This window comes from Ovis aries, chromosome 9 (genome assembly GCF_016772045.2).
Source record: "Ovis aries strain OAR_USU_Benz2616 breed Rambouillet chromosome 9, ARS-UI_Ramb_v3.0, whole genome shotgun sequence".
NCBI classification, from domain to species: Eukaryota; Metazoa; Chordata; class Mammalia; order Artiodactyla; family Bovidae; genus Ovis; species Ovis aries.
In genome coordinates this window covers 13,911,774-13,939,698 of record NC_056062.1, presented here as the reverse complement: position 1 = coordinate 13,939,698, position 27,925 = coordinate 13,911,774, and the positions used below count along the sequence as shown (strand labels likewise).

At 58.0% G+C, this 27,925-nt stretch overlaps 2 protein-coding genes across 16 annotated transcripts; both read right to left on the bottom strand.

The window, feature by feature from the left end:
- Positions 1 to 615: 615 nt before the first annotated feature.
- PUF60 (poly(U) binding splicing factor 60) lies at positions 616 to 12,826 on the bottom strand. 13 transcript variants are annotated; one of them, XM_027973382.3, is made up of 12 exons: positions 12,742 to 12,826; positions 8,076 to 8,159; positions 5,812 to 5,907; positions 5,611 to 5,700; positions 4,708 to 4,758; positions 2,595 to 2,756; positions 2,432 to 2,524; positions 2,113 to 2,326; positions 1,833 to 2,023; positions 1,563 to 1,698; positions 1,141 to 1,376; positions 616 to 1,072 (listed from the first exon to the last, which is right to left on the bottom strand). In XM_027973382.3, the coding sequence occupies exons 1-12, from the start codon at positions 12,763 to 12,765 to the stop codon at positions 758 to 760; spliced, it is 1,692 nt and encodes a 563-aa protein (XP_027829183.1). In that variant the 5' UTR covers positions 12,766 to 12,826; the 3' UTR covers positions 616 to 757. The 13 variants fall into 13 exon arrangements, with proteins under 13 accessions (XP_027829183.1, XP_027829173.1, XP_027829172.1 ...); XM_027973372.3 differs by having other exon boundaries at positions 616 to 1,057; XM_027973371.3 differs by having other exon boundaries at positions 8,076 to 8,156.
- Positions 12,827 to 16,775: 3,949 nt separating this feature from the next.
- On the bottom strand, positions 16,776 to 23,730 carry NRBP2 (nuclear receptor binding protein 2). 3 transcript variants are annotated; one of them, XM_027973408.3, is made up of 18 exons: positions 23,581 to 23,730; positions 23,000 to 23,122; positions 22,834 to 22,935; positions 22,605 to 22,694; positions 22,426 to 22,466; positions 22,229 to 22,323; positions 22,076 to 22,099; positions 21,922 to 22,005; positions 21,795 to 21,850; positions 21,607 to 21,702; positions 20,513 to 20,645; positions 20,294 to 20,396; positions 20,143 to 20,193; positions 19,925 to 20,060; positions 18,952 to 19,005; positions 18,782 to 18,845; positions 18,623 to 18,678; positions 16,776 to 18,531 (listed from the first exon to the last, which is right to left on the bottom strand). In XM_027973408.3, the coding sequence occupies exons 1-18, from the start codon at positions 23,701 to 23,703 to the stop codon at positions 18,463 to 18,465; spliced, it is 1,500 nt and encodes a 499-aa protein (XP_027829209.1). In that variant the 5' UTR covers positions 23,704 to 23,730; the 3' UTR covers positions 16,776 to 18,462. The 3 variants fall into 3 exon arrangements, with proteins under 3 accessions (XP_027829209.1, XP_042109874.1, XP_042109873.1); XM_042253940.2 differs by having other exon boundaries at positions 18,956 to 19,005; XM_042253939.2 differs by having other exon boundaries at positions 16,776 to 18,678.
- Positions 23,731 to 27,925: the final 4,195 nt, after the last annotated feature.

Here is a 27,925-nt window from a genome sequence, read left to right as displayed (position 1 = left end):
CAACCCCCACAAGGCCCTGCGGCGCCGGTGCCTCTGAGTACCCGTAGCGGCGCCGCGCACAGCCTGTCGGGAAGCTCGAGTCGCCCCTGGCGCAAAGGACGGTGGGAGCTGAAGTCCGCTCAAAACCTGCGCTCCCTACGGCCAGCGCCCTAACCAGAGGCTAGGTTTCCTGCCTTTCCTCCAGCACCGCCCTGCACCTCCCCACCGGCCCCCCGTCCCCGCCTTAGCCTCACGACCCAGAGATCCCGCCTGCTGCCCCTCCCACAGGGACGTGGCTCCCCGAGGGTAGGGCGACAGGCCCAGGCTGTGCTCGTATTTATTTGCCTATTGGACTGCGTGTCCCAGGACTTCGGAGACTCTCTCGGTCAGCCTTCTTGCAACACTACCTGAGCATGTGATAGTAGAGCCCCGCACAGCAGGAAGGCCACCCCTACGGTTCATGGCTACCCAGTGCGGGCACCAAAGAACCAAGCAGCTCCTGCTGAACCCGGCAAATGCATTCCTTGCGGTGTTCAGGTCTCTGACCGCCAAGGCTTACTGCCTCTGTGCTTCCTGGGTGCTCGCCCTGCCCCGCACCTGCACCCCCGCCCCAGGAGCCAATAAGCACAAGACCACTGTCAGTCAGGGACGGTCAGGGCCAGCAGCACCTGCACCTTTATCCACAGGCTGGGCAGCCGGGCCCGAGATACCATTGAATCACTCTATAAAACCCAGAGGAAACAAGGAAAAAGTGCGAGTCCAGGGAATGGGGCCGAGGTCATGCAGAGAGGTCACTGTTATCAAAACGCTCCTGGTCATACACTTCAGCCACCACCTTGCGGCCAGCAAACCAGCGCCCATTGAGGGCCTGGATGGCCTTGTGAGTCTCAGAGGCTACGGAAAACTCCACAAAAATCTTGACAATGATCTCCGCGTCCTCCTCCTCGCCCTGCTTCTCTTGGTAGATGATGACACGGTTGACAGCACCGAACTTGCCACACTCCTCAGTCACCTCCCCTTCCAGGTCATCGTCGATGTCCTTGGGGTCCACCATGTTGCGCAGAACCATCACTGTGGACTGTGGGGGGGACAGCTGAGAGCTGTGGTTGGCTGGACAGCCCCGGCCCGCCCTGCTCCACCCCACCGACCCCGGTGGCCCACCTCCTGCTTGCGGAGAAGCTTTTGCATCACCATGTGGCGGGCGCTACTTCCTGAGATGCTCATGTGCTCCTGCTCACTCAGCATCTCTGGTCGCTCCGACTCAGGAAACAGCTCCTCCTCCTCCTTCTCCTTCTTGGGCTCCAGGAGACCAAGCGTTGGAGGGCTGGCCAGGATGGGATTCACCACACCCACAGAGGGGATGGTGACCGGAATGGGAGGCCGGGCCGGGGTCACACCTGCAGCAAACCCACCAAGTCAGCAGTCACTTCCCCCACCTCCCTCCATTCCCAGGAAGGAGCATAGCTAACTGCCCTGGGGCACAGGGGGCCCCGGGGCGAAGCAGCTCATTAAGGACAGCTGAAGGCATCAAGCCCAGAAGAGCAGCAGTGGAAGGAGGGAAACCTTGACCCACCCAGACTCACCTGTGATGACTCCTGGGGCCTGGGCAGCCATGACAGCCTGGGGTAGAGCCCCCAGGGGCTGGGCCAGAGTCAGTGCAGGGGACACCAGTCCAGGAGTGGCTAGAGTACCCAGTACCGCTGCTCCAGCCACTGCTTCCTGCAACCAAGAAGACCACTGTGCTTAGTCCCAGATCTGGCTGCCTCCACTCAAGACCACTAAAAGGGCCAGTCCCCATAGGACCAGTGGTCCCAGTGCCTACTACTGAACCACACAATGGCACCAATCCTTACCTGAGCTGTAATCTTGGCTGTGGCTGCAGCTGCGGCCACGGCAGCAGCCGGCGGGAGGCCTCCAGGTGTGGCCGGTGTAAGCAGGGGCATGGGGGGTGTGACAGCCTTGCCCACCCGCAAGTACTGGCCCCCCAGGTCAAAAAGGTTCATGGAAGACACGGCATCCTGGGACGATTGGGCTTTCTCATATTCTGCAGAGCAGGAGTGCAGTGAGGGCCAGCCTTGGGGCTGGGGTGTGGGGGGAGGGGGCTTCACCCCACCCCCACCTTCCCAAACTCACCAATGAAGCCATAGCCCTTGTGCTTGCCAGTCGTGGGATCCCGAGCCAGTGTGCAGGATTTGATCTTGCCAAAGGCCTCAAACACGCTCTTGATGTCATCATCCGAGAGGTCCTGGTGCACGGAAGCCACGTAGATGCGGTTGAAGGCTCGCGCCTCCTCGGCCAGCTGGTCTATGATGGGCTGAGCCTGCCCTATGTTGCTGGGTCTGCCCACCTGGGGAAGAGACAGGAGACAAAGAGCCCCCAGTCAGTCTAGGCTGGCTATCCGGACACAGAACACGCTGCACAATGGCCCCAAGGTCCCCTCCCCAGCCCTCACCTTGATGTTCCTGCCTCCCAGCATCACAGAATTCATCTGCTCCAAGGCCAGCTGGGCGGCTTCTGGGACTTCATACTCCACAAACGCAAAGCCCTGGACATAGAAATGTGCAGTTAGACCAGGAGAGTGCAGGGCCGGGGCGAGGTAGCAGACAGACCCTCACCTTGTGCTTCATGGTGACAGAGTCCCAGGACATGTCGATGCTCTTGATGGGCCCAAAGGGGGCGAATGCCTGGCGGATGGTGTCCTCCCCGAGCTCGTAGTAGATGGAGCCCACGTAGACCCGGCACATGATGGCCAGTGCCCGCTGCCGCTGAGCCGCCATCTGGAGCAGGAACAAGGGGAGACAGAGCCACTGGCCTGTGAGGGGTGGCGAGACACTGGGCAGCCCCTTCCCCTCCTGGCCCACCCCTCCCCTTCCTGCTCCGCTGTGGGGAGGGCTCCCCACGCGGTGGTGTGGTGCAGGATCCGCCCCTGCAGTCAGGGTGGCGGGGGTCGGCAAGACCCCAGCCCAGGAAGGAGAGTCAGGCCTGAAGGCAGGAAGTGGACACACCCTGGCCCACCCAGGTTCCGGGCAGACTGACAGCACAGCTGACAGCTGGTCGGAAGGCAGGACTGCAAGCCCTCCACTCTGGGGCCGGGCACCTGGGTGGGCTGGGAGGTCCTCCCAGGGTCCTGGCCATGCGCTCAGATAGAGAGGGAAGGGGGAGCCGCCAGGCTGCAGGGATGCTGGTGTGAGGCAAGAGAGGGGACAAAGACAGGGCAGCTACTGCCCAGAAGAGACCCCAGGGAGGACGTAAGGAGCCCGGTCAGGGACTCCCCGGAGAGAAGACTGGCAGCACCGCTCGCGCAGCCCCAGCGCCTTGAACCCTCATAGAAAGGGCTGCTGGTCCCTGGGAGCATCATGAGGGAGCAGAGCCACCAAGAGGAGACGCCCCGGGGTCCACGCGGGCGGGCGCCACCGCCTCCATGCTGGGGCCCCCAGTCGCTTGAGGAGACACTCCCACCCAGCCACCTCAGACAACAGGCCTCGCGGGCAGCGCCCCAGAGCCACTCGCCATGGGGCACTGGGAGGAGACCACAGGCCCAGGGCAGGCCAAGGAGATGGGCCCTGGCTCCAGCCCCTCAGCGGGGGACCCCCACACCCTCCTGAGGTTCCCCATAATCAGAGACCAGCTTCTTTCTTCAGATATGCCAGCTGGTCTAGTACTGGCCAGACCCCCACATCCCACCAAGAGGAGCCTAAAAATAAGGCTCATGTTCCCCAGACAGGACCCCCTCCTCAAACTATGCTCCCAACAAAGAGGCCACAAGCTTCCTGTTGAGATCAAGGACTGCCCCCATCCCCAACACGTAGGTCCCCTCTCGCGCCAGATGCCCCAGATGTGAGACCAGCTGCCCCTGGGGTCAAAGTTCTCCAGGACAGGAGCATGTCTCCTCTTCAGTGTGGGCTCCCCAACAGTGGGGTGCCCAGAGCCCTCTGCCTGACCTGCTCCCACAGACAGACACTCCCTAGAGAGGACACGGGGTCTGTCTGGCCCCCGAGGACAGGACCACGTGTCCCCTGTAAGAACTCACACCCAGGGACGGCCCCCGGGAAGGCCACGTTTCCCCCTCAGACTCCCGGGGGGGGCCTGGCCTCCTCCTCAGCCTGCCTCTGGGAGCGGGAGGGGCATCTCCTCCCCACACTCCTCTGCTGACAGCAGCCAGGGCCACGGCCACCGCCTGCTCCCTGCCCGCATGGACTCCGCCCCTTGCTGACAGCAGAGCATGGCCCAATCCTGCTCCTTCCCTCTCTCCTTCACTTGGGTCCCCCCAACCCCCACCCACCTCCCTCCATCCCCCCTCCAGGGTTTGAGGGGGCCGTGAGTTAAGACCCTTCTCTCCTCGGGTGCCTGACCCCAGCCAGGAGCCCGAGCAGCCTGGAGCCCGGAGGAGCTGGAGGCCTGGTGGCACACCCGATGTGTGCAGGCGGCACGGGTGCGGGGGGCCTGGCGCGGGCAGCTGCCCTCCTGGCCGGCTGCCCTCTGCAGTTACCTGGCCGGTTAGTTTTAAGGCGGGCCCTCAGAGCAGATGCAGGCCTCCCCAGGGGCGGTCCCGGGGTGGGTGCCCCCCACACCACTGGCCCCGCCGCGCCTGGCGCTCTGCTGCGCGCGTCCTGAGCTGGCGGGCAGGGCCGGCCACGGGGAGCAAGGTCCCCAGCACATGGGCGCACTGCCCCCCTCTAGCCCTGACTAAGGACATGAGCCCCGGAAGAAGTGAGCATGTCTATTGACCGATTGCAAAGGTGAGAGAGGATCTCCAAAGCCCATTGTCACTGCTGCCATCTGAAAGACAGTAAAGACAGAGTTCAGTCTGTTGGAGCCGAGCAGTCTCCGCTCTCGTCACACCTCACGCAGACAGCGGCAAGGCCCGGAGTCCCCGCCCTGCCAGGAGGCCCGCCTGCCTTCCCACACTGCCGGGCACCTGGCCGGCCACCGGCACCTGCCCAGGGGGGCCTCAGAGCCCCAGGTGCCCCGCCCCGCAGCCTGGCCGGCAGGGGCAAGAAGGAAGGGGAAGGAGCAGGAGGAGGAGGAGGGGGAGGGAGGGGAGGAGCGGACGGAGCACAGTCAAGAGCCAGGCACCCCCGGCAGCGTGAACATTTTGCGGGCTGGGCGGGGTGCGGGAGGCTCGAGGCCCAGGCCTGTCGGCTTCACCCTGTCCTCTTCCCCCATGGCCACGGCCGCCTCTGGCCACAACCCTAGAGCAGGGCCCTGGGGAGGCGTGTCCAGCCTGTCCTCTCAATCCTGGGCCCCGAGCCGCTGGACTGGACTCACTGCAGGGGCGGGGGCCTGACCGCTCTTATCCGAGGCCGTGGGGGTGGGGAGAAACGCCCCTCGGGGCTACACCATCAGCCTCGCAGCCGGGCACACGGCTTGGGGGTGACCCATGGCCACAGTCTGAAGTCCGAGAAGAGGAGCCTACTGGGGAAGGGCGGGGGCGCAGGGCTACAGAAGAGGGTTGGCAGGGGCTGTGGGCTCTCAACAGGTGGGTAGGGCTGGGCCACTCGTGCCTTAGGGAGGAACCCGGGGGTCCCAAGGAGTCCTTGAGAAACGGAGCACCACAACACCTCGCGGGGATGGCCGCAGGCACGAGAGTAGGAGAGCGGTGGCGGGGTGGCGGGCGGGAGGGTGGCTCACCTGCAGGTTGGTAAGCTGCTGCTGCTGGTGGGCGATGGTCTGCTTCACCAGCACGCTCTTGATGCTCTGCTCCATGGCGTACTTCTTGGCCTGCAAGAGAAGGCAGTGAGGAGCACTGGGGGGCCCGCCTGTGGGGAGACGGGCCTTCCTCCGCCCTCGAAGGGGTCCCCTGCAGTGGAGCCCCAGGAGGGACGCGCTCACCTTCTGGAGGGCCTCCTGCTGCTCGGGCGTCAAGGGAGGCAGTCCCAGCTTCGCGGCTGTGCCCTGCCCGTTCTCCATCTTGATGGAGTCTGTCCCCTGCAGATGGGAGCAGGGAGATGGCTGAGAGCAAGTCCCCGACGGCCCTCCCGTGGCCCCAGGCCCACCCTGCCCTCTGCCCGACCACTGTGCGAGGCCTGCAGCTCAGCCCGTTCCCAGGGACGGACTGTCTCCTGCCTGGGGCAGACATGGGTCCAACAGCCCAGTGGCTGTCCCAAACCTGTCTCCTCCAGGACCCACTGCTAAGACACACACCAAAATAGACAGGCACGCTGGGGCCCTTGGCCCACCCAGAGCAGCTGCAGGACCCAGGCCCCTCTGGAGTCACCAAGACAAGCAATGAGCAGTGAGAGGAGCCCAGCCCTCATGACAAGCCCGACCCCAGAACCTCCGGCTCAAGTTGCACAGGAGAGCTGGCTAACACTGGCCTCCCAGACAAGGGGAGGGCCAGGGCTCTCTGGATGTTCTGGGATGCCCTGCTCTTGGGCCGCCTGGCACCCAAGCCCCCAGCATCATCTCACGGCCACAGACTTGGCTTCCCTACTCAGGACCAGTTCTAGGGACCACTCAAAAGAGCAAGTCTGGGAGGCGCCGCCCTCCCAGCACAGCTGCAGGTGGTGGCCCCCCATCCCTGCACACCATCCGGAGACCTGGACTTGCTCTCCCAGCCCACTTCACCAAACTGCTCCCTGGGCTGTGCTTAGCACCCTGGCAAGAGAAGCCAGAAACAGGCCCACCGTGAGGGAACAGAAACAGACACCCGCCAACACGCTGGGTGAGCACAGGAATGAGGAGATGTTCTGGCGGTGGCAGGCCCAGCCCGCTGTGGGCCAGGGCGGGTGCTACAAGGAGTGCAGGCATGCCCCCTACTGCAAGGCATTTCTAAGCTGCTGGCAGGGGAAGGACACAGCCGTGGGAGTGGCAGGAGCGTGTGTGCGGAGGCTCGGAGCACACCTGTCTAGTCACCAGGCGCTGGGTGGCCAGCAACCGTCCGGACTGGGGATTCTCCAACCCCAGCATGAAGCCTCAAGAGGAACAGCAGGGACAAGAGGCAGGCCCCCAGCACAGGAGTGCCAGGCAACCACAAAGAGAGGCACAAAGGCGGCAGGAAGGGGCTGGCAACCCAGACCCCAAGAAGCACCCTCCTGACCAGCTGCAGTGCTAGGTTTCTAGCACAGGGTCGAAGGGCGGGAAGCCCTGGCAGCCCCTCCTCTGGCAGTGCAGTCTGGCCCCTGCACGGCGGTCCTCTCGGCCTGCCCGCCGGCCCTGAGCCCAGTTCTTCTCAGTGGGAAAGAGGACGAGGGCCGGGGCCACGGCTCCAGAGCAGGCCGTCACCATGGTGATCAATGCCAGCCCCCCTCAGCCCCTCAGAAACTTCTCAATCTCCTCTTTGTCTTGAGAAACAAAAAGCCCTTCTCCTAACAACCAATGGCTGGCTACATAGCCAGCCAGGGTCGGGAAGGGCTGGCTAGAGGGACACCCTGGCCCCCCTGCCCATCAGCTTCAGCCCTCATAGCTTCCCAGGATCCAGGCTGCATACCACAGCCCTCCCCAGGCATGCTGGGCACCCGGCCCCAACAACCCACAGGCCACTCTGCTGAGGCCCTGCCCAGCCCTCTGGAGGCAGGCACTGCCATGCAGAAGCACAAAGAACCTTCTTATCCGAGGACAGCAAGGTCCAGCCTTCCACCCCCACCCCACGGGTCTGGCGATCAGCACTGGCTGAGACCCTCCAGGCCAACCCTGAAGTCGAGGCCCCAGACCTGTGCTCTGACCTGCACAGGGGTCCGCGTTCATGTTTTACTTAGAGATCTGAAGGGAAACTCTATTTCTGGCTCTTAGCACCACCCTGCACATTCTGAACGACACATCCACCCTCCTGTATGACACCGGCAGTGAAAGGCACGCATCGCCCAAGGTTCAGGCCCACCTGACCACAGCCACCATCTGCCTGGGATCTGAAGACACGTGAGGCGAGGACACCAAGTGGATGCAAAGAGGAGGTGGCTGGAGCCAGGAGGGAGGCCGGGTGGCAAGGGGGCAAGGCAGGCTCTCTGCCCAGAAGGCAGAATCCCTGGGGCTCCTCCCGCTCCCACCCCCAGCCAGGTCTCTCTGGGCCCAGGGACGCGCAGGCGGGCAGGCGGGCAGGCGGGCGGGCGGGCAGGCAGGCGGGCGGGCCTGAGGGCAAGAACGCTTAAGGGCAGTACCTGTGGAGGTTTCCATTTGTCTCCCGCTGCCACCACTGCCGCCGCCGCCGGCTCGGACCCCCCTCCTTGCTGGCCATTGACCTGCTGCAGGCAGGAAGGAGACGATGTGACAACATTCACAAGACCCAGCCGCCCGGGCCCTCGCTCGTCTTCCCTGGTTAAGAGCTGGGCTCCGCGAGGACCAGCAAGGAGCCAGCTCTGACCTGGCCCCGGGCCTTCCTGCAGCTGCCCCTCCACGCCTCGCCCTGCCCGCTCCGCTCCTCCAGCACACCTGCCGCTGCCCAGGGCCCAGGCCCAAGGGGCTGGCCGGGAGAAACCAGAGCAGAGGCTGGGGCAGCCCCAGGCTGGCAGTAAGTCCTCAGAAAGAGACAGTGTGGAGAGCTGAGCTGTGCTCCTGCCCCCCGCTCAACAAAAGGCACTCACTCCTCGGTCAAGAGCAGCCCTCTGGCCACACAGGAAAAGACGACCAGGACCACCGGTAGCCCTCTCCCCTCCAGAGGTGGACAGAGGCACCTCGCTAGCAGCCTGCACACACACTGGGCCAGCCCACACCTCAGTCTCGGTCCTGAGGCCCCTCCTGAAGATGGCTCTGACTGGCAGGCCGGGCTGTGGGGCTGCCTCTGTAGGCCTCCCCTATGCTTCCACCCCCTGCACATTGTCCAGGGCTGTCTAACTCAGGGCAAGTGACAGTTTGGCCACATCTCAAGGGGCCAAGGAGAACTTAGTGTGAAGCCAGCCCAATGGAAGAAGGTGGGCAACATCATGGAAGTGAGGGTCTTAGCGGAAGGGCCCTGAGACTTCGCCACCATCTCAGAAACCACACAGCAGGAACCCACTCCCAACTCAAGCGTGAGACCCCCACACATCTAGGACACAGGCGACAGCCCTGCCCACCCTCAAGGCGCCAAGCACAAGGCTAAAGAAAGGCTGGGCTGACCTGGCCAGAGCATGTCTCAGGTGCTCCAGCCTCAGGAAAGACAGCAGCACAAGCCTGACTGCACTAGAGATGTGGCCAGTGGGCGTGGACGCTGTGGCCAACCCAGCACTGCTCCTTCCCTGGAACCCCTCTGAAATCGGATCACTGCTGTAAGCCATGAAACCATGCTCCAGTGAGAGAGAAAGGAAACGGGGCCCCTTCTGATAGAGGTGCTACCCAGTGGGTGCTTGGCATCTGGGGAGAGGGTCTGGCTTTGCTCCAAGTGCGCTGGCAGCCTCCAGAACACACCAGAGCAGAGGCTGCCTCACAAAACCCCAACAAGAGGTAACTTCAGGTCTGGGCATGTAATCAGACCTCTGTGAATTAGATCAACTTGAGGGCACATGTATAGATGATTTCCTAATCACCCAAATAAGTGCAGCAGCCTACAGGAACCAGGACAGTGCTGAGACCAGAGACGGCTCAGAAGAGGCTTCGCAGGGAAATTCAGTCCACCTGGGACTCACAAAGGACAGCCGACCCCAGGGAATTCATCCCACAGAGCCTAGGGCTCTATTCTAGGCAGATGCTAAGAAAGCTCAGAGTAAACTGCCCTTCATCATTACAGCTAGTCTTACACTATCCTCCAGCCGTGATTACAGCAGGCCACAGTCACAAAGCACCCCAGCACCAGGCAGCAGTGCCTCAAGGGGTGCAAACTCCCTCTGACAGATGTGTGTGGGGTGGGGGAGGGTGTGTGTAGTGCGGGCTGTACACAGTGTGTGTGGTGGGGTGGGGTGCAGTGCAGCCCCAAGATTCTGGGGCCCAAACCCCTACACTGCCACTAATCAATAGCCCAGGGCAAAAGGATCACTTCCATTAGAAAACCAGAAAAATCAAGTAATTACTTAACGCCTCCAGGCTTCAGGCTCGTCAGGCCTGTCTCCTGGGGCAGGCAAGAAGATTCAGCGAGTGGCCAACTCTGGCCAACTCCATATACAATACGTAAGGCAATTAATTCCTGCACGTGGCCAGTGATCCACAGGTTTCAGTGATTTTTGTGTGTGTGTGTGTTATTAAAATATCCAGAGTCAAGTCCCCACAGCAGGACTTGTGCAGGACGCTGCCTCCATCTGGTCAGTCCCCTTCACGTGGCACCATGCTATCCACAGCGCGGGCAGGTTCTGTGTGGGGCACTGCGGATGCACGAAATGCAAGACAAGAGACATGCTAGCCAGCCCCGACACGAGGTTACTTCTGTAGCACAAGCCCTAAGGAGAAAACCAAGCACAGGGTGGGAGAGAGGGAGTGTGAGGGCCCCAAGGCCACAGCAGCACAGACAGCTTCTCAGTGAGCTGACAGGCAGGCTAGGACCCACAGGAGGAAAACAAGCACTTTCACCTCTGGGAAGGTGAGGGAATCCAGTGCTCTTGCCAGATGCAACTCCCAGGACCATGGTCCCAAGGAGGAGTGAGCCCAGGTGTCAGAGGAAGGGCCCGTGGCCTGTTTCTGCAGTGACCAGGGGGAAGGCACACAAAAGTTAGAAGAGGCTCTTCTGTACCTTCCTGGGTTCTTACCCCCAGAGATCACTGTCCGCCAAGTCCAGCGCCACTCACCCCACCTCCCGCAAGAGCCAAAACCACAGCTTAGGACAGCAAACCAGCACTCCTCAGCAGGCACAGACCAAGAGACGGAGGAGAAGCCTTTGCTATGCCCCTGAAGCACTACAGGGAACCGGTGACCCTTCTAGAAACCTATTCATTCGAAAGGTTAGAAGAGGAATGTGTGAGGCCACAGACTCGACCTCATTCCCACAAGCTGATAAGGTAAGTCTGGGTCTTTACAGTTTGCATATGCATATTAACATACTTTCATAAACCTCCTGTGGAGAAAGAAATGACAACCCACTCCAGTATTCTTGCCTAGAGAATCCTGTGGACAGAACCTGGAGGGCTGCTGTCCATAGAGTGGCAGAGTTGGACATGACTGAAGCGACTTAGCATGCATGCGTGCAATGGAGAAGGAAATGGCAACCCATTCCAGTATTCTTGTCTGGAGAATCCCAGGGACAGAGGAGCCTGGTGGGCTGCTGTCTATGGGGTCGCACAGAGTCAGACACGCCTGAAGTGACCTAGGAGCAGCAGCATTAACCTCCTGAAGAGGATTCAGACGGGCAGTGAAGACCCTTGTTGAAAAGCCCAGCTTCCAAGGTTCAGTCCCAGTGAGCACACCCACCCCCACTGTGACACCACCAGGTCTGGCCCTGTGCCACAGCTGAGCTGGGCGCCCCTGAGCAAGGCTGGGGTGTGGTGCTGATGCAGGTCTGGGGGTGCTCGGGGACACGAGGCCTCCACTCTCACTGGTCTCTGCTCCTTCTACACCTTCCCAGGAGTTTTGGTCCTTGTCTTCAAGCCTCCCTCTCCATCATCTTAAAACTCTGGTGACTTAGACAGTCACCAAAGCCTCCACCTTCACCTCTCTTCTAATGCCCCTGTCACAAAGGTGGTTGCTCCTGTGGCTTCAGCAGGAAGCAGGATATGGCACAAAGAGGACAGTGAAGTTAGCCAGATCTGAGAATCACACACCAGGCCCCTCATAGCTTGGGGCCGCTTTCTCACTGGGAGTCAGCTTCTGCCCCAGTGAAACAGGTTCGCCCCCTCTCTGGCCATCAGAGCCTGAGGGAGGCAGCCGAAGTACGCCCACTGACCCTCAGATCTCCCCCATCAGTCCAAACTCCAGCCACATGCCTCTCAAACACACCCCATCCATTAGACTGAGCTGGGGAGAGGTAGGTAAATAAAGGGATGAAGTTGCCTGTGAGGGTCCCTGAGGGGACTCAGCGGCACAAGTCTGGGAGGAGGAAGAGTGAAGAGAGACTTCCCCAAGGAAGTGCTGTGTGAGGAGAGGCTGTCCATTCGTGCTTAGCACTCCATGCGGCTGAGCACTAAGCAAGGCAGGAGAGATGTCTGCACCGCCCTAACACCTCAGGCACCCTGAGTGGAAACTGGTCTCCAGTGCCCAGCAGACGGCGGAACAGGGCAAGCCTGTCTCTTGTTCCCTACTGCTCTCCCAAGCCCTCGCATAGCGCTTGGGACAATGTAACCGCTCAGGATACGTGTAACGAGAGATGTAATGAGAGGCCTCGTCTTCCCTTCCAGAGTAGGGGTTGCAGGACGGAATCCCTGCTGGCTGGAGACCTCTTCTCCGGTGGGCATCAGCAGAGAGCCCATTCACAGCTGTGTACTCAAGAAGCGAAGGCCTCCCTCCTCACCAGGCCCGATCCCGTCCTACAGGCCCGCCCTGAGGCCCCTACACGCTGGAGGGGGAGACGCCACGGTTCCACGGTGCTCCGCCTTCAAGTCGGGGATAGAGGCTCACAACGTCGGCAGAGGAGAACGACTACCGTCTGGCCCCGCCCGACTTCACCGTGAAGAGACCCGGCTCGCCACACGGCACGGCCGCCCCCCCACCCCCATCAACATCAGCCGCACCGCGGGTCACAGCCACGCCAGGTGCTCCCGCGCCGGCTGCCGGAAGTTGCAGTCTGCGGGCCGGAAGCTGCGGCCGCAGGCCGGCCCCCTCCCCTCGCGCCCGTCCCGCCCCCGCCCCGCGCGACCGAAGGCCGCAGAGGCTCGCGCTGGGCTCCGGAGCGGCCGCTACGTCTCCGAGGGACCCTCGGCGCCCTGGCCGGGCCAACAATCTGCTCCCGCGGTCTGAGCGGCGGCCCGCGGTCACTGGGGTCTCACTTACTAGCGCTATGGTCGCCGTCGCCATCTTGTGCCCGTCGCGGCCGCCGCGCGCGCCACACGCTTCGGTTCCTTCCGCGGTCTCGCGCGATCTAGGCGCCGGCGGAGGCGCTCTCAAGAGAACGGAACTCTCGCGATTAAATGCCCTTTCCCCAGCGACGTGGAAGGAAAAAGGAACGCGCTTCCGGTGCGGGGAGGAACAGTTAACGCTCCGGGAAGGGCGCGCGGAAGGGGCGGGGCGGGGGCGGGGCGCGCCCCCCCCCCCCCCCCCCCCGCCCCCGCCCCGCCGCCAGCACCGCCCTCAGCCTGCCTGTTAGCATCCTAGGTCGCCCCTCCCCTCGCCTCTCGCGGCCGCTTTCCCTTCGCTGCTCGGTTTCTCTGTCTTTGCAGGAAAACCCCGAGGCCGGGCACAGACGGCCGGATTCCCTCTAGAGCTGCGGTTGAAAACTGCGACCAAGAATCGCCTTTTTTCGGACTCAGATTTCGAAATGCCTCTTTGCATCGTATCTCTGAATGTGCCTACCAATGCATGGTGTGTTCCCTGTTATGGTCGCATTTTCTCTTTCCAAATGGTTCAGAAAACAGTAGTGCATTTTAGCGTCCTAGAGCCACCGACGTAACAGTCTGTAGAACTGCAACCCAAGAGACAGGCTTCCGAACCAATCCCCTGGGAATGGTATGCACTCAGTCCCCTTTGTTCTGAACTATAAAGTTCCAGGTGTCCATCCCTGGCGTTGAGCTGCCCTGGACGTTTATTGCATGCCACACCCAGTCCCAAGACCCTTACTCAGTGAAGCTCAGGCCCTGACGTTGTCAGCTTAGCAACTTTAGCCTGCCTGAGGTAGCAAAGTATCTTCCCAAAGGAGGCAGGTCTCTTCTCAACCCTGGGAGAGTTAATGTGAAATACAGACACCCTGTTTAAACACGAAAATATTTTACTAATTTACCTTTCCTCTAAAATGATAAGAAAAAATGCTTCGTTCAGTCATGTCCAACTCTGAGACCCTATGGACCGTAGTCTACCAGGCTCCTGTGTCCATGGGATTCTTCAGGCAAGAATACTAGAGTGGGTTGCCATTTCCTACTCCAAGGGATCTTCCCAACCCAGGGATCGAACTTATATCTCATGTCTCCTGCATTGGCAGGCGGATTCTTTATCCCTAGCGCCACCTGGGAAGGTTGCGCCACCTTTTTAAAGGCAGAAACCCCCAAAGACAAAGAGGTGGAATGTTGTGAAGCTGGAGGAAGGTGGACAATAGGGGCTGCTTTAGCATCCTGGAGGTCGAGGTCCAAGAGATGGTTCATATGAGTGCAGTCATGACGAGGAGATAAGAGCTCCGTCCCTACTGGCAGCGACTGAGAGGTGAGCTCCAGCAGAGGAACACTTGGAGGGCCTGCCTGTTCTGAAAGTGGGGGAATACGTGAGATTCCTGTCTTTCTGCCACCTCCACCCCTGGCTCCCCAATCATGTGCCACTCACAGTCCTCAGAGAGAAGAGCCTGTCTCTGCAGGAGCTCCCAACACACACACACACACAAAAAATAGACTGGCCGTTGGGAGGTGGGCAGGAGAATGACCTGGCTCCATCCTTGACCTCAAAGCTCACAAGACAATAAGCCCCAACCACTAAGATTCAATGCAACTGGGCAGCCCAGGAATACCACACACCTGAGGGAGAGGAAAACTGGAAAAGGAAAAGGGACTCAGTGGGCTAGAGAGGAAGGAAAAAAGAAAAGCTAAAACCATATCCTTAGAGAGATAGGATGTTGCATCAAAGTACATGAACAAGATGCTCTAAAGAAAAACATTCAGCCAGTGAGAAAGCAGTTACAAATGAAAAATATGAGAGGAAAAGGAACAGTGAAACAGAAGTTGCAAGATAAAGTTGAAATCTTCCAGAACGTATAACAATAAAACCATATAGCTAGAAAACACACAATGGAGTACTGTCACACTCGTCAGCACTCTGCAGTACTAGAACCAGCGGGTGCCTCAGAGGCCTCCATAACAGAGGGGTGGGCTGGGACTGGAAGAAGGGCAAAAGCACCACTCCCTGGTGCAGCTTCGCCTGTGAAATCTGGCATTGCTGTGTTCAGAGTGCTAGTGTGCTGGGCACTGTTCTCGTTCCTTTTCACAGTTAACTTGTGCAAGCTCACGACCACCCCCATGCAATCTGAACCACTGTCTCAGAAGCAGCTGAGTGGCTCCAGAGCCTCTGCCCCTAGCCTCTCAGAAAATAAGTCCAACATCTAAGTAAGCATTCCAGAAAAGGAAAGGGGAGAAATCAAAATGGCAAAGAAAACTTCTTAGAACTGAAGGGTTGGAATCTCTGGACAACAGATGAAAGAGAAAGTCATACTGAGTTCTTACTGCAGAGTGCAGAGAACTATCAACATATTCAATATCAGGTGATAAACCATAGGGGAAGAGAATACAGAAAAAAACACTTTGCTGTAAAGGAGTAATTAACACAACTTTATAAACTGCTATACTTCAATAAAAAATAATAATGGAAGAAAAGAGAGAGAAGTTCTACATCAGGACCTCAGATATGCAGATGATACCACCCTTATGGCAGAAAGTGAAGAAGAATTGAAGAGCCTCTTGATTGAAGATGAGAGTGAAAAAGCTGGCTTAAAACTCAACATTCAAAAAACTAAGATCATGGCATCCAGTCCCATCACTTCATGGTAAATAGATGGGGAAACAATGGAAACAGTGACAGACTATTTTCTTGGGCTCCACAATCACTCTGGACTGGACGATGACTGCAGCCATGAAATTAAAAGACGTTTGCTCCTTGGAAGAAAAGCAATGTCAAACCTAGACAGCGTATTACAAAGCAGAGACATTACTTTGCCTGCAAAGGTCCATATAGTCAAAGCTATGGTTTTTCCAGTAGTCATGTACTGATCTGAGAGCTGGACAATGAAAAAGGCTGAGCGCCAAAGAACTGATTCCTTTGAACTGTGGTGCTGAAGACTCTTGAGTCCCTTGGGCAGCAAGGAGATCAAACCAGTCAATCCTAAAGGAAATCAGTCCTGAATATTCATTGGAGGGGCTGATGCTGAAGCCAAAGCTCCAATACTTTGGCCACCTGATGCAAAGAGCCAACTCATTTGAAAAGACCCTGATGCTGGGAAAGATTGAAGGCAGAAGGAGAAAGGGATGACAGAGGAGATGATTGGATGGCATCAGTGATTTGATGGGCATGAGTTTGAGCAAACTCTGGGAGATGGTGATGGACAGGGAGGCCTGGCGTGCTGCAGTCCATGGGGTCACAAACAGTCGGACAAGACTGAGTGACTGAACAACATCAGGACACATTGTTGATAATTTCCAAAGCATTCAGGTAAAGAAAAGATCCAGAGCGAAGACATCGCAAAGGTCAGAACTCAGAAAGGCATGGGAATTCTTAGGACTAGAAGCCCAACTTTGTACCTAGTTACACAAACAAGCAGATGTGAGAGCAGTGAGGGCAACTGCAGACTCCGTAACTGAATCAAGGAGGAGGAAATCATGGGCTCCAGCAGAGAGAAAGGAGGTGCTCCAGGACGCTGCTGAAGTCATAGCCCATGCTCACAGCTGGGGCAGTTGGCAGGCTGAGGGGTCCAGGAAAAGATGGAAACAGCAGTTATGCAACAAATTCCAAGTTTGAGAGGAGGTTCACACTTCTGCAGGAGAATCTAGGGAGGAATTAATGACATGTGTGGAAAACTAAGCCCCCCAAAAGGCAATGATTAACTGCAGGGAAAACAAAAAGTTGTGCAAGAAAGCAAATATTGTCCTAGGACACCTCATTCTCTGCTGAGACCTGTGGGAGTGAACCTGTAATAGTGCCCATCACATTTAGATGGCGCTGGGTCAAGAGACTGAGGCCAGTGGCCTCCCTTCCCCCCAGAGGACACCGGCAGGTGACAATGTAGAAAAATCAATGAAAAGCAGTGAAAGCATGTGTGCGTGTCCTTGTGAAACATGCATTTTAAATTCCTGAAGAAACAGCTAAGAGTTGAATTTGCAAAGGATCAGAGTTAGACATTGTATTTATTAGTTGTTTATTATTGGCCTAAAAAAAATTCCACTTTTAAAGTAATACGTATGTCACTTTGAAGAGATAAAAGTTAAAATGAAAACCTCAACAGACATTAAATGGAGCAGTACTAGTACTGATCCTTTTGAGTTCAGTTTAATCTCTGGTACAATCTGTTATGCATTGGACACTCCCAACTGTTTCAGACGATGCAGAATCAGACAGCTTGGCATCAGGATTTCCAAGTAGATGTGTAAGTTATTTTAAAGCGTAACTTTAAACTGAAAGGTTTAAGAACTTGAATAATTTTGTAGGGTACTGGAACATTTAAAATAACTTGAGATTCACCATATTTGTACATGGAATCTGACATGTCTTGGTAAGGAGTGTTGGTTTGGGGTTTTGGTTGGGGTGGTGTGGCAGGTGGGATGACAAAGATGTCCATGTCCTAACCCCCAGAACCTGGGAATATTACTTTACTTGGTGAAAAGTATTTTGCACATATCATTAAGATTAAGGACCATGAGATGGGAGATTATCCCGGATTATCCAGGTGGACCCAACCTAATCACACGAAGCTTTCCTGACTGCAGAAAACCAGACACACAGTTCAGGTGATGGGAACATTGGCCCCATCACTGCAAGGAACTGAATTCCTGCCCGGTGCCCTGCGTGCTCCTGAACCTGCAGGCTGACAACGTGAAGGAGTAGGAAATGGTTTCTCCCCAAGAACCTCCAGAAAGGAGTGACAACACCTTGTTGTTAGTCTGATGGGATCTTCGCCAGATTTCTGACCTACAGAACTAATATGTGTGTTGGTTTAAGCCACTGAGTTTGTAGTAAAAAACTATGGCAACAACAGAGAACTAATACAGTGGTAGGCTTTTCTTGTTTGACATTTCAAACACTTAGAAACCTGAATGTGCTAAATTTATACATGCGGTTTTAAATGTTCAAGAGTGATTGATTACATTTGCAAATGGAGGGGGCACTGATATCCCCAGGACCCAGGGATGTAGCACGAGTAGGGGGGAGCTGGGGAAGAGCAGGGAGGGCATCTGACATGGACCACTCCGGCCAGGGAACGCGAACAGAGAACAGCTCTCTGTGGGGGCTGCAGGAGCCAGAGAGGGGCTCGGAAGTGGGTCTGCCCTGGATGGGAGGCAGGGGGCAAGAGCCACACGAGCTTCCAGGTCATGGCTACGCCCCTCGCCCAGCACGGTGCCCAACATTTGCAGGTGCTTTACCATCAGTTTGAGGTGGTGGTTCCTCATGTGGGTCAGTGGCACCAACTTGCAATGGAGCGTTTCCCTGGGCGCACAGCTCTCCAGGGCTGACCCCCACCCCTCAGCCCCCAGCACTATGCATGGTTCCCTGTGCGGCAGCCCCTTCGTGACCACACGGCCAGGAAATTGTGGAAGCTGACTGCACCGGACATCCTGTTCCTAAGGACACGCAGCAGCTAACCAGTCCCCCAGCACCGGCTCCCTCACCCCTGGTGGGCCGGACCCTGCCACCCTCAGCCCCACCCCAGGGCTGCGGGACCTATGCGAAGGGAGGTTCTCACTAGCAGGCACACAGGCAGACAGGGACCCTGGTTCCCCACCCAACTGCAGGGGCCAATGCCAAGCTTCCCCAGGGAGCCAAGAGGTCGGCTTCCAGGGGGCTTGGCACCCTGAGGTGTATGGATCAAGGTCACGGCTGAGCTCCACGGTACTTGAGGAAGGTGCTGTCCAGGAAGGCGGCCAGCTTCGGCCGATCGTCCTGCAGGATGGGAGGGAGGCATGGGGGACGGAGGGGCGTGGCCCACCCTGCCGCCCTCCCAGGCTGGCTGCACCCGGCCCGCACACCTCACCTCGTGGACGAAGCCGTAGTGCACCAGCTCGGCGGCCAGGTCTTGGGCACTGTCGGCTGTGGCGGAGTAGGCCGGGGAGTGAGACCCGCAGTGCTGCCTGCCCGCCTCCGCCCCTGCCCGGGGTTCCCCCACAACCACCACCCCCGCCCCTCGGCCTACTTGGGAGCAGGTCGTAGGTGAGCTGTCGATGAAGCCGGTCTTCCAGCACCAGGAGCAGAGTGAGCTGAGGAGGCGGAGGCAGGAGGGCGTGGTGGGCTCGGGTCGGCCGGTCCCTCTCCTCCCGCATCTGGCATCTCTGCCGGTGGCAGCCCTCCCAACCCCAAGCTCACGTGCCAGCGCGCCTGGTCCTCACTCCTCTCCAGGTTACACTGCATCTGGATCACCTGCAGGGCAGACACAGGCCAAGGTCACTCAAAGGCTGGACCTCAACCTCTGGCAGCAAGCGCAGATGCTGCCTCAAAGGGGCCAGGCAGGGGTAGTAAAAACCAGAGATGGGAAAAATCTCTAAGGGCAAACTAGAAAGCACATCTCTGCTAGGAACCTGCCGAAATTTTCAGAGGGGTAGATACTGAAGCTGGAGGATGCTTTAGGATGGTTTCACAGGTGGAGAGAACACCTGGACAAGCTGTGGGAAAGGTAGGAAGAGCAAGGTCCTCAGGGACAGGACAGCAGAAGCCCAGGATGCCAGCAAGACCAGGCCTCAGAGTGGGGGGCTGAGGACCCCTGACTGTGCCCCCCCCACAACAAGAATTCTGGCTGCGTTGTGGAGGGAAGCCAGCGGCAGGCGACCAGGCAAGGGGCTGGTGCAGCATCCCGGTGGGGAACAGAGGAAGCCCAGATCAGGGCAGTAACCATAGAGACACACCCAAGGCCGAAGCCACGGCCTCTGGAAACCAGTGGGTGGGTGTGGACATGGAGAGGGAGAGGGGCTGAGGCTGCCCAGGAGTCCCCTGGCCAGCGGGGAGCCTTGCAGGAGGAGGGACCAGGGGAATCCCAGGGCCTGGGGGCATTGGAGGAGACACCAGGGCACAGATGTCAGGGAATCCGCAGGCCAAGGAGGTAAGTCAGAGCAGTGGCGTGTGCGGGACAAGGGCCTGCAGGAGCCTTTCCCTGTGGAGCCTCTGGGAGAGGGGTATCTCTCAGCTTGCACTACTGCCCCACCAGGTTCCACAGAGTGATCAGTCAGGACTTGGCCTCCGTCCGGTAGCCGGGAGGAAAGCTGACCCGGGAGACTTGAAGCCCCCTGGTAAGGGAGCCTGTCTGGGCGGTGGTCAGGTCTGTGCAGCAGGGGCGGAAGCTTACCTTTCTGGTCTCTGAGTCAAAAGGCTCTGGCGTTGGGGTCTTGGCCTTTGGGGCTTCCTCGGGGGCTGGGGCCAGCACACGGGGCAGCCCCAGGGGCCGGGCAGCAGCGAAGTTCATCAGCGGGTAGATCCCATTCCTAGGGACACGGTGCAGGGTGGTGCCGGCTGGTGGCTCAGGCCCGACAGTTGTCCCCTCCCCCGGCTCACTCCAGTCCTCACCTGACGTCCTCCAGGAACTTGTCGAGCTCTAAGCAGGAGACTTCTGAGTACCTGGCGTGGGTGTAAGAAGAACATGAGGATGGCTGGTCCGGCCAGTGGGGCTGAGCTGGCCGGGAGGAGCAGGGAGGCCTCTGGAATGCAAGTCACTCACCGCCACTGCAGCGGGGGCCGGGGGGGCCGGGGGATCTCCGCCAGGACCGCGTGTGGGTCCATCGCCTTGGTCTTTTCCTCCACCACATTCTCAGGCATGAGGTCTATGGGCCGCGGGAGCACACAGGCGGCAGGCCCTGAAGCATGGGGTCCTGCCAGGCCTTCCTTCTGCAGCCCGACCCCAGGCCCTGGCCCGCCCCCAGGCCGACCTGCCCCTCACACTGGTGCTGGATGAAGCAGTGGGCAGCCAGGAGCTTCAATGAGTGCACCTCGAACAGCACGCGGTGGAAGAGGAGGTTGTGGGCAGAGGGCCGGCGAGCAGGGTCCCGGGCTAGGCAGGAGAGGATGAACTCCTGCGGAGGGGGTGGAAGTGGGTGCAGCCTCTCTACTCTGGCCCCAAGCCCCTGGGAGCCTTCATGCAGCTTCCGGCACAGGGAGAGGCATCCTGTTAGCCGCCAGGCCAGGACCTGGGTCTTCAATCAGGACAGAGGAGTCTTCCCGTGGCCCGGAGCTGCCTGCGCTTTCCTTCCAGTAGGCACCCCCCGCCCCAGTTTCTGTAGGGGGCTGGCACTGTCATCCCCAAATGACAGATGAAGACTGCACACTGAGGATGGACACCAGCCCCTGCTGTGGAGCCCAGGGCTGGGCAAAGCGCTGGCAGATCAGCCTGGGCCCCTGAGGTCAGAGCGGCCCAGCCTGAGCCCACCTGCCTGCCCTACTTCTGGTGCTGCGGGTCAGGACCGGCTCTGCAGATGGCCTTGAGGGGTGCCTCCCTTGCCCCACATCCAGGCCCTCACTGCCTCTGGGTCCATCCTGACTCCACGTCTGTCTCAGTCCCACCCAGGCCCCACCACTCCCAGAGGCCATGGGTTAAGCCAGGTAGTCGCTGAAGTCTGGCCACAGAGGTTGTGGCTGCAGCTTCCGAGCATATGCCCTCTGCACCCACCCACCTTGCCCCCTGGCAACTTCTCGGCCCGTCTCCTGAGAGTTTACAGGCAGGGCCGTGGAGTTGGGCAGACCTAGATGCACACTGGCTCCACCATTCACGCTAAAGGCTCTTTGAATCTGTTTCTTTATAAAACTGGCATAAACACTGCACCCACACTGAAAGCATCTTTCTGGGCTCAGGATGTGCCCTCATGCCATCAGGTCTGCCCCACAACACACCTGCCTGGTAAGGCCCTCTTTTCAGGGGAAGGGCTAGTGCAGCGGACCTGGCTCTGACCTGCGCCATCTGCAGGCCTGCCTGAGGCCCCTCACTGCCCAGCCTGGAACACTGACAGCCAACTCACAGGGGCAGGGCGAGCTGCTTACCCGCATGTTGGGGTCACTCAGTGAGTGCCTGGCACGAGTGATGGCCTCCTCTGTGACCCGGGTGTCCCCGTTGGCCTGGATCTCCAGCACAGCCATCTAGGGGGCGCGGCAAGGTCAGGCAGGGGAGGGACCGGTGGGGCTGGGGGAGCTAGCTGGGAGGAGGGCCCCAGGCGACACTGGGTTAGTACCTCTAGTGCACACATCCCAAAGGAGAAGATGTCCATGGCAGTGCCATCGGCAGCCTCTGAAAGAGGAGAGCAGGTCAGGACGAGTAAGGCGGATACAGGGGGCAGGGTGGGGGCCTCCTGGATTCACCTCCATACTCTGGCGGGAAGAAGTGCAGGTTCCGAGGTTCCTCCCGCTCAACACGGATGGGACTTCGAAGATCGTCAGGGAGCGCTACGAGAGAGCAAGGGGTGAGCAGACCGGGCCTCTCCATGACCCCCCGTCCCCCAGAGTCCCCACACACCGTTGGAGAAGATCCGATGCCACACTGAGGCGGTCCCCACGGGGAGAAAGAGCAGGTGTCAACGTGACAGGGCACGCAGCGTCATCAGCATTGTGTTCCCAACAGGTCCCACCCGGCCCAGCCTCCCCACCACCCCCTCCTCCCCGCCAGCACCGGAGCCAATCTTGATGAGGCCGTTGTGCTGGATGAAGATGGTGTCGCTGGTCAGGTTTCCATGGATGATGGGGGGGCTGCAGGCGTGCAGGAAGCTGGGAGAAGGGGAGAGCCGGAGGAGCTGGGTCAGGGGTGCCAGGAGGTGGGGTGGACGGGGGAGATCGCAGGCAGGTGTTTGGGCAAGCCCAGGCCCTCACCTGAGTGCAGACAGGATCTGTGTGCACCAGCGCTTCCAGGCCTGGCGACGGATGGACTCCATGAGGTGGGCTCCGAAAGGCAGCTGGGCCCAGCCCTGCCCCGTGCCCCTCACTGTCTCTGTCCCCAACAGCACCCGGACCCCAGCCTGGCCCTGACCCACACCAGCCCACTTGCATACCCTGGCATTCATGGCCTTGTGGTTCTTTTTGGTCTTCTTGAGGAATTGCTTGAGGCTGCCTGACGACACGTACTCTGTGATGAAGATGACCTGCCAGGTGGCAAACTCACGGGCTCCACCAACAGTGGGTGCCCACAGCCACCCCACCCACTGGTGCCCTACCACCCCATGGTGTGCCCCACCACCCCATGGTGTGCCCCACCACCCCATGGCGTGCCCAGGGGCTCACCCGCGCTCGGGACTCTGAGGCATCCAGCCAGTACTTATGCAGCTTGACAATATTGGGGTGGTCTACCAGCGCCAGCTGCTCAAACATGGTCTGGATCTTCTCCTGGGAAGGGGGGTGCAGTCACCAGGATGATGGGGGGGTGGGGGGGGGGGGCAGCGGGCCTTACCTCATGGACCAAGAAGGCCTTCCTGTCAGCGAAGTGCAGCTCGTTCCACACCACCTCCACCCCCTCCTCAGTGTCCATGGCCAGGAACGTGCTCTGGACCCCCGGCATGTTTCCCTGATTCACCTGGGGGTGGGGGTGGGGGCATGAGTGAGGTGGTCGGGGAAGGCTCAGTCCCTGCTCACATCCTATCCACCAGCCAGAGGGTGTGAAGCAGGCACTGGCCTTCCAGGGAGAAGCTGGGGACCCAGGAGCAAAGGCGTGGTGTCCTGGGGCTGGGCTGTGGGAATTTGGGGCATGCTTCGGGTTTTTTTGAGGATGGTTCCCAGGAGGCTAACAGGTGATCTCAGAGGCATGGGGAGGTGGTCTCGAGAGACTGGCCCTTAAGGAAGAGGGGGTTTCTTACCAGGGCGTGGGGGCCAGGCTAAAGAAGTACGAGCGCGAATCGAGAAGGAGGCCGCCTGAGCGAGGCTTCAGGCAGGTTCCCGGCCTCCTGGCTCCCTCAGAGTGCGCACGGCCCCGCGTGGCCCCAGGGCCGCTCCACCCGAGGTGGGCGGCGACCCTCCCCGCCCTGCTGTGCCCACCTGCTCCCGCCGCTTCTGCCAGCGGCCACACGGGCTCTCTTCCAGAATGTCGCTTTCGTCCTCACTCTCGTCCTCCCGTTCCCGCTCCCGGCCCCGCCTCGGCACCAGCTCCGGGGCCGCCATGGCTCGGCCGGTCCAAGCCACCGCCCTGCGCGCGATCCGCCGCCCAGCGCCGCCGCCGCTCTCCGCCCGTCCTGGCCCAATGCCCAGACGCCCAGCTGGAAGCGGAGCTGCCGCCACCACCCCCTCGAGCCCCCACCCTGGTTCTGGGAATTGGGAGGCGCGGGCACGCGGCCGGCCCGGGGGTGGAGCCCGTCTGCCCCGCCGGAGCCGCCTCCCCGGGCCGGAGACGAAGCGGAGGCTCCACGCACAAGGCAGAGCCCTCGCCGCGCCCCGCGAAAGCCCCACCTTTCCCCGCCCCGTGCCCCACCGCGTGGAGCCCCGCCCCGCCCCGCGCCCCGCCACACCCACGAAGGCCCCGCCCACTGCACCTAGGGCCCCGCCCGCCAGTCCACAGCCCCGCCCCTCCGGAGGCCCCGCCCGCCTGGGTCCCAGCCAGGCTTCTGCTGGGACGCGCAGCTCTCGGCTGCCCAGGGACCAGCCTTAGCCCGGAGACCCGAGCGCGGGGGTTTCCGTACCCGCCTGAGGCCAGGTCCGTTGGGGCCTCCCCGAACGCTCGCTGGGCTGCGCTCACGGGCTCTGCCCAGCTCTGGAAGCCGCTCGTACTTCCTGCACTGCTTCCGTGCCTCACTCCGTCAAGCACATCGGGAAACCTGACATGGTCCCCGGGCTCCCGCCTTGGGGTGAAGACAGCGTGGAGCAGGTCGAGGGGCAGCCCGCGTAGCCCGGGGTTGCACCGCGAGGATCTGAGGTCAGGCCACAGAGAAGCGTCTGTCCCTCCTCGCTTAAGGAACACATGTCTCTATTGAGGAGACAGAAAAATACCCAAGAGGTAGACTGTAATTCTGGGACGGGGGAGCCTGGTGGGCTGCCATCTATGGGGTCACACGGAGTCGGACACGACTGAAGTGACTTAGTAGCAGCAGCGGCAGACTGTAATTCAGTTCAGTTCAGTTCAGTTCAGTCGCTCAGTCGTGTCCGACTCTTTGCGACCCTATGAATTGCAGCATGCCAGGCCTCCCTGTCCATCACCAACTCCCGGAGTTCACAAACTCACGTCTGTAATTAGTGACCCCCAATACTTTCCTGGGCTTCCCTGCTGGCTCAGAGGGTAAAGCGTCTGCCTGCAATGTGGGAGACCCGGTTCGATCCCTGGGTCGGGAAGATTACCTGGAGAAGGAAATGGCAACCCACTCTGGTGCTCTCGAAAATCCCATGGAGAAGCCTGGTAGGCTACAGTCCACAGGGTCACAGAAAATCGGACACAACCGAGCAATTTCACTTCACTTTCACTACTTTCCTACTATCTCCTTCCTCTCACCTGCTGGGTTCCCACTCACCCTTCACTTTCTCTTTCTGGGGAGAAAGGCTGTGGACACATGTACCCACTTTCTCTCAACCCTGAGCTCTAGTGTCTCCAGCTTGGTCCAGAGGCCTTCAGCCCTGCTGGTTTCAGAGTCACCTACCACACCTCACTCCCCCACCTTCTGCACAGACTTAACTCCACTGTTGTCATCCTGATGGGACCAGCAAAGCTCCTGCGTTCCACACTCCACTCACCCAAGGTGATCCTGAGAAAATACCACTCACTGCTCAGAACTCTCTATGAAAATGGAGCGACCAGGAAGACTTGGCCCAATGCCACCTGTGCCAACCAGACACTCTGTGATCAATGTCTGAAGCTCCAGGATCATCCAAGACTTAGACCTAAACCCATGGGAAGCAGAGACCATGCTGGATATAGCCGTATGTCACCTTAGGTTATCAGTGCTTATTGTCCTTGTTTAATACCTTATATTTATAATAAGGAGAGAGAATATTGTGGAGGAACTTTCAAAAAGTTGAAATCAAAGAAGAGAGCTTTGTTGACATACAAACAACTCCTTGTAAACTGTAAAAGCCATGGAGTGGAGTGAGGTACGTGCATGTTCAGTCGTGTTCAACTCAGTGGCCCTAAAGACTGTTGCCTGTGAGGCGTCTCTGTCCATGGAATTTTCCAGAAAGAATACTGCAGGGGGTATTGCTCCTACAGGGAATCTTCCAACCCCAGAGCCTGAACCTGCAGCTTCTGCATTGGCAGGCAGATTCTTTACCACTGAGCAACCTGGGAAGCCATTGAAAAGGCCATCAGTTCAGTTCAGTTTAGTAGCTCAGTTGTGTCCAACTCTTTGTGACCCCATGGACCACAGCATGCCAAGCCTCCCTGTCCATCACCAACTACTGGAGTCTACTCAAACTCATGTCCATTGAGTCGGTAATGCCATCCAACCATCTCATCCTCTGTTGTCCCCTTCTCCCACCTTCAATCTTTCCCAGCATCAGGGTCTTTTCAACTGAGTCAACTCTTCGCATCAGGTGGCCAAAGTATTGGAGCTTCAGCTTCAACATCAGGACTTCCAATGAACACTCAGGACTGATCTCCTTTAGGATATACTGGTTTGATCTCCTTGCAGTCCAAGGGACTCTCAAGAATCTTCTCCAACACCACAGTTCAAAAGCATCAATTATTCTGTGGTCAGCTTTCTTTATAGTCCAACTCTCACATCCATAAATGACTACTGGAAAAACCACAGTCTTAATGAGACGGACCTATGTTGCAAAGTAATGTTTCTGCTTTTTAATATGCTGTCTAGGTTGGTCATAACTTTTCTTCCAAGGAGTAAGCGTCTTTTAATTTCATGGGTGCAGTCACCATCTGCAGTGATTTTGGAGCCCTAAAAAATAAAGTCAGCCACCGTTTCCACATCTATTTGTCATGAAGTGATGGGACCGGATACCATGTTCTTAGTTTTTTGAATGTTGAGCTTTAAGTCAAAATTTTCACTCTCCTCTTTCACTTTCATCAAGAGGCTTTTCATTTCTTCTTCAGTTTCTGCCATAAGGGTGGGATCATCTGCATATCTGAGGTTATTGATATTTCTCCTGGCAAGCTTGATTCTAGCTTGTGCCTCATACAGCCCAGCGTTTCACATGATGTGCTCTGCACATTAGTTAAATATACATGGTGACAATATACAGCCTTGATGTACTCCTTTTCCTATTTGGAACCAGTCTGTTGTTCCATGTCCAGTTCTAACTGTTGCTTCCTGACCTGCATACAGGATTCTAAAGAGGCAGGTCAGATGGTCCAATTTCCCATCTCTTGAAAAATTTTCCACAGTTTATTGTGATCCACACAGTCAAAGGCTTTGGGATAGTCATTAAGCAGAAAGATATTTTTCTGGGACTCTCTTGCTTTTTCCATGATCCTGTGGATGTTATCAATTTGATCTCTGGTTCCCCTGCCTTTTCTAAAACCAGCTTGAACATCTGGAAGTTCATGGTTCACGTATTGCTGAAGACTGGCTTGGAGAATTTTGAGGATTACTTTACTAACGTGAGATGAGTGCAATTGTGCGGTAGTTTGAGCATTCTTTGGCATGGCCTTTCTTTGGGATTGGAATGAAAACTGACATTTTCCAGTCTTGTGGCCACTGCTGAGTATTCCAAATTTGCTGGCATATTGAGTGCAGCACTTTCACAGCATCATCTTTCAGGATTTGAAATAGCTCCACTGGCATTCCATCACCACCGCTAGCTTTGTTTGCAGTGATGCTTCCTAAGGTCCACTTGACTTTACATTCCAGATGTTGGGATCTAGGTGAGGGATCACACCATCATGATTATCTGGGTCATGGAGATCTTTTTTGTACAATTCTGTGTATTCTTACCACTTCTTAATATCTTCTGCTTCTGTTAGGTCCATACCCTTTCTGTCCTTTATTGAGCCCATCATTGCATGAAATGTTCCCTTGGTAGTTCTAATTTTCTTGAAATCTCTAGTCTTTCCCGTTCTATTGTTTTCCTCTATTTCTTTGCACTGATCACTGAGGAAGGAAGTGATTACTGATCACTGTAAAGGCCACACCACCAAACAAATCTGATGAGGAGAACGCACAGGGGGTCAGGCTAACAGGAACAGTGGTATCGAGTGACAGAATGAGCCCAGCCTCTGCAAAGCACAGCACTACCATGGAAAACCAGGGCAGGAGGACAGCAAACTGAGAGCCACAAGCATTTACTAAACCAAGAAATTGATAGAAAATGGTTTAGTCAAATCAGAAAAAAGAAAAATCAATATAAAGAAGCCATTTAGATGAAATGGGATTTTAACAAAACGTGCGCAGCCTCTACTGTGGTAAAAAGTGAAAGTGAAGTCACTCAGTTACATACAGCTTTTGCAACC

Bases quoted from the DNA above. Each gene is read 5' to 3' on its own strand.
- NRBP2 (XM_042253939.2), bottom strand. From the start codon at position 23,703: ATGGCGGCCCCGGAGCTGGTGCCGAGGCGGGGCCGGGAGCGGGAACGG. The intron at 23,123-23,580 runs GTGGGCACAGCA...CCCCACCCCCAG, and splicing joins GGCAGAAGCGGCGGGAGCAG to GTGAATCAGGGAAACATGCC. The intron at 20,061-20,142 runs GTGAGGACTGGA...CCGTGTCCCTAG, and splicing joins AAGTTCCTGGAGGACGTCAG to GAATGGGATCTACCCGCTGA.
- PUF60 (XM_027973382.3), bottom strand. From the start codon at position 12,765: ATGGCGACGGCGACCATAGCGCTA. The intron at 4,759-5,610 runs GTGAGCCACCCT...ACTGTCTTTCAG, and splicing joins AGCAGCTTACCAACCTGCAG to ATGGCAGCAGTGACAATGGG. The intron at 1,377-1,562 runs GTGAGTCTGGGT...GGTTTGCTGCAG, and splicing joins GGCCCCAGGAGTCATCACAG to GTGTGACCCCGGCCCGGCCT.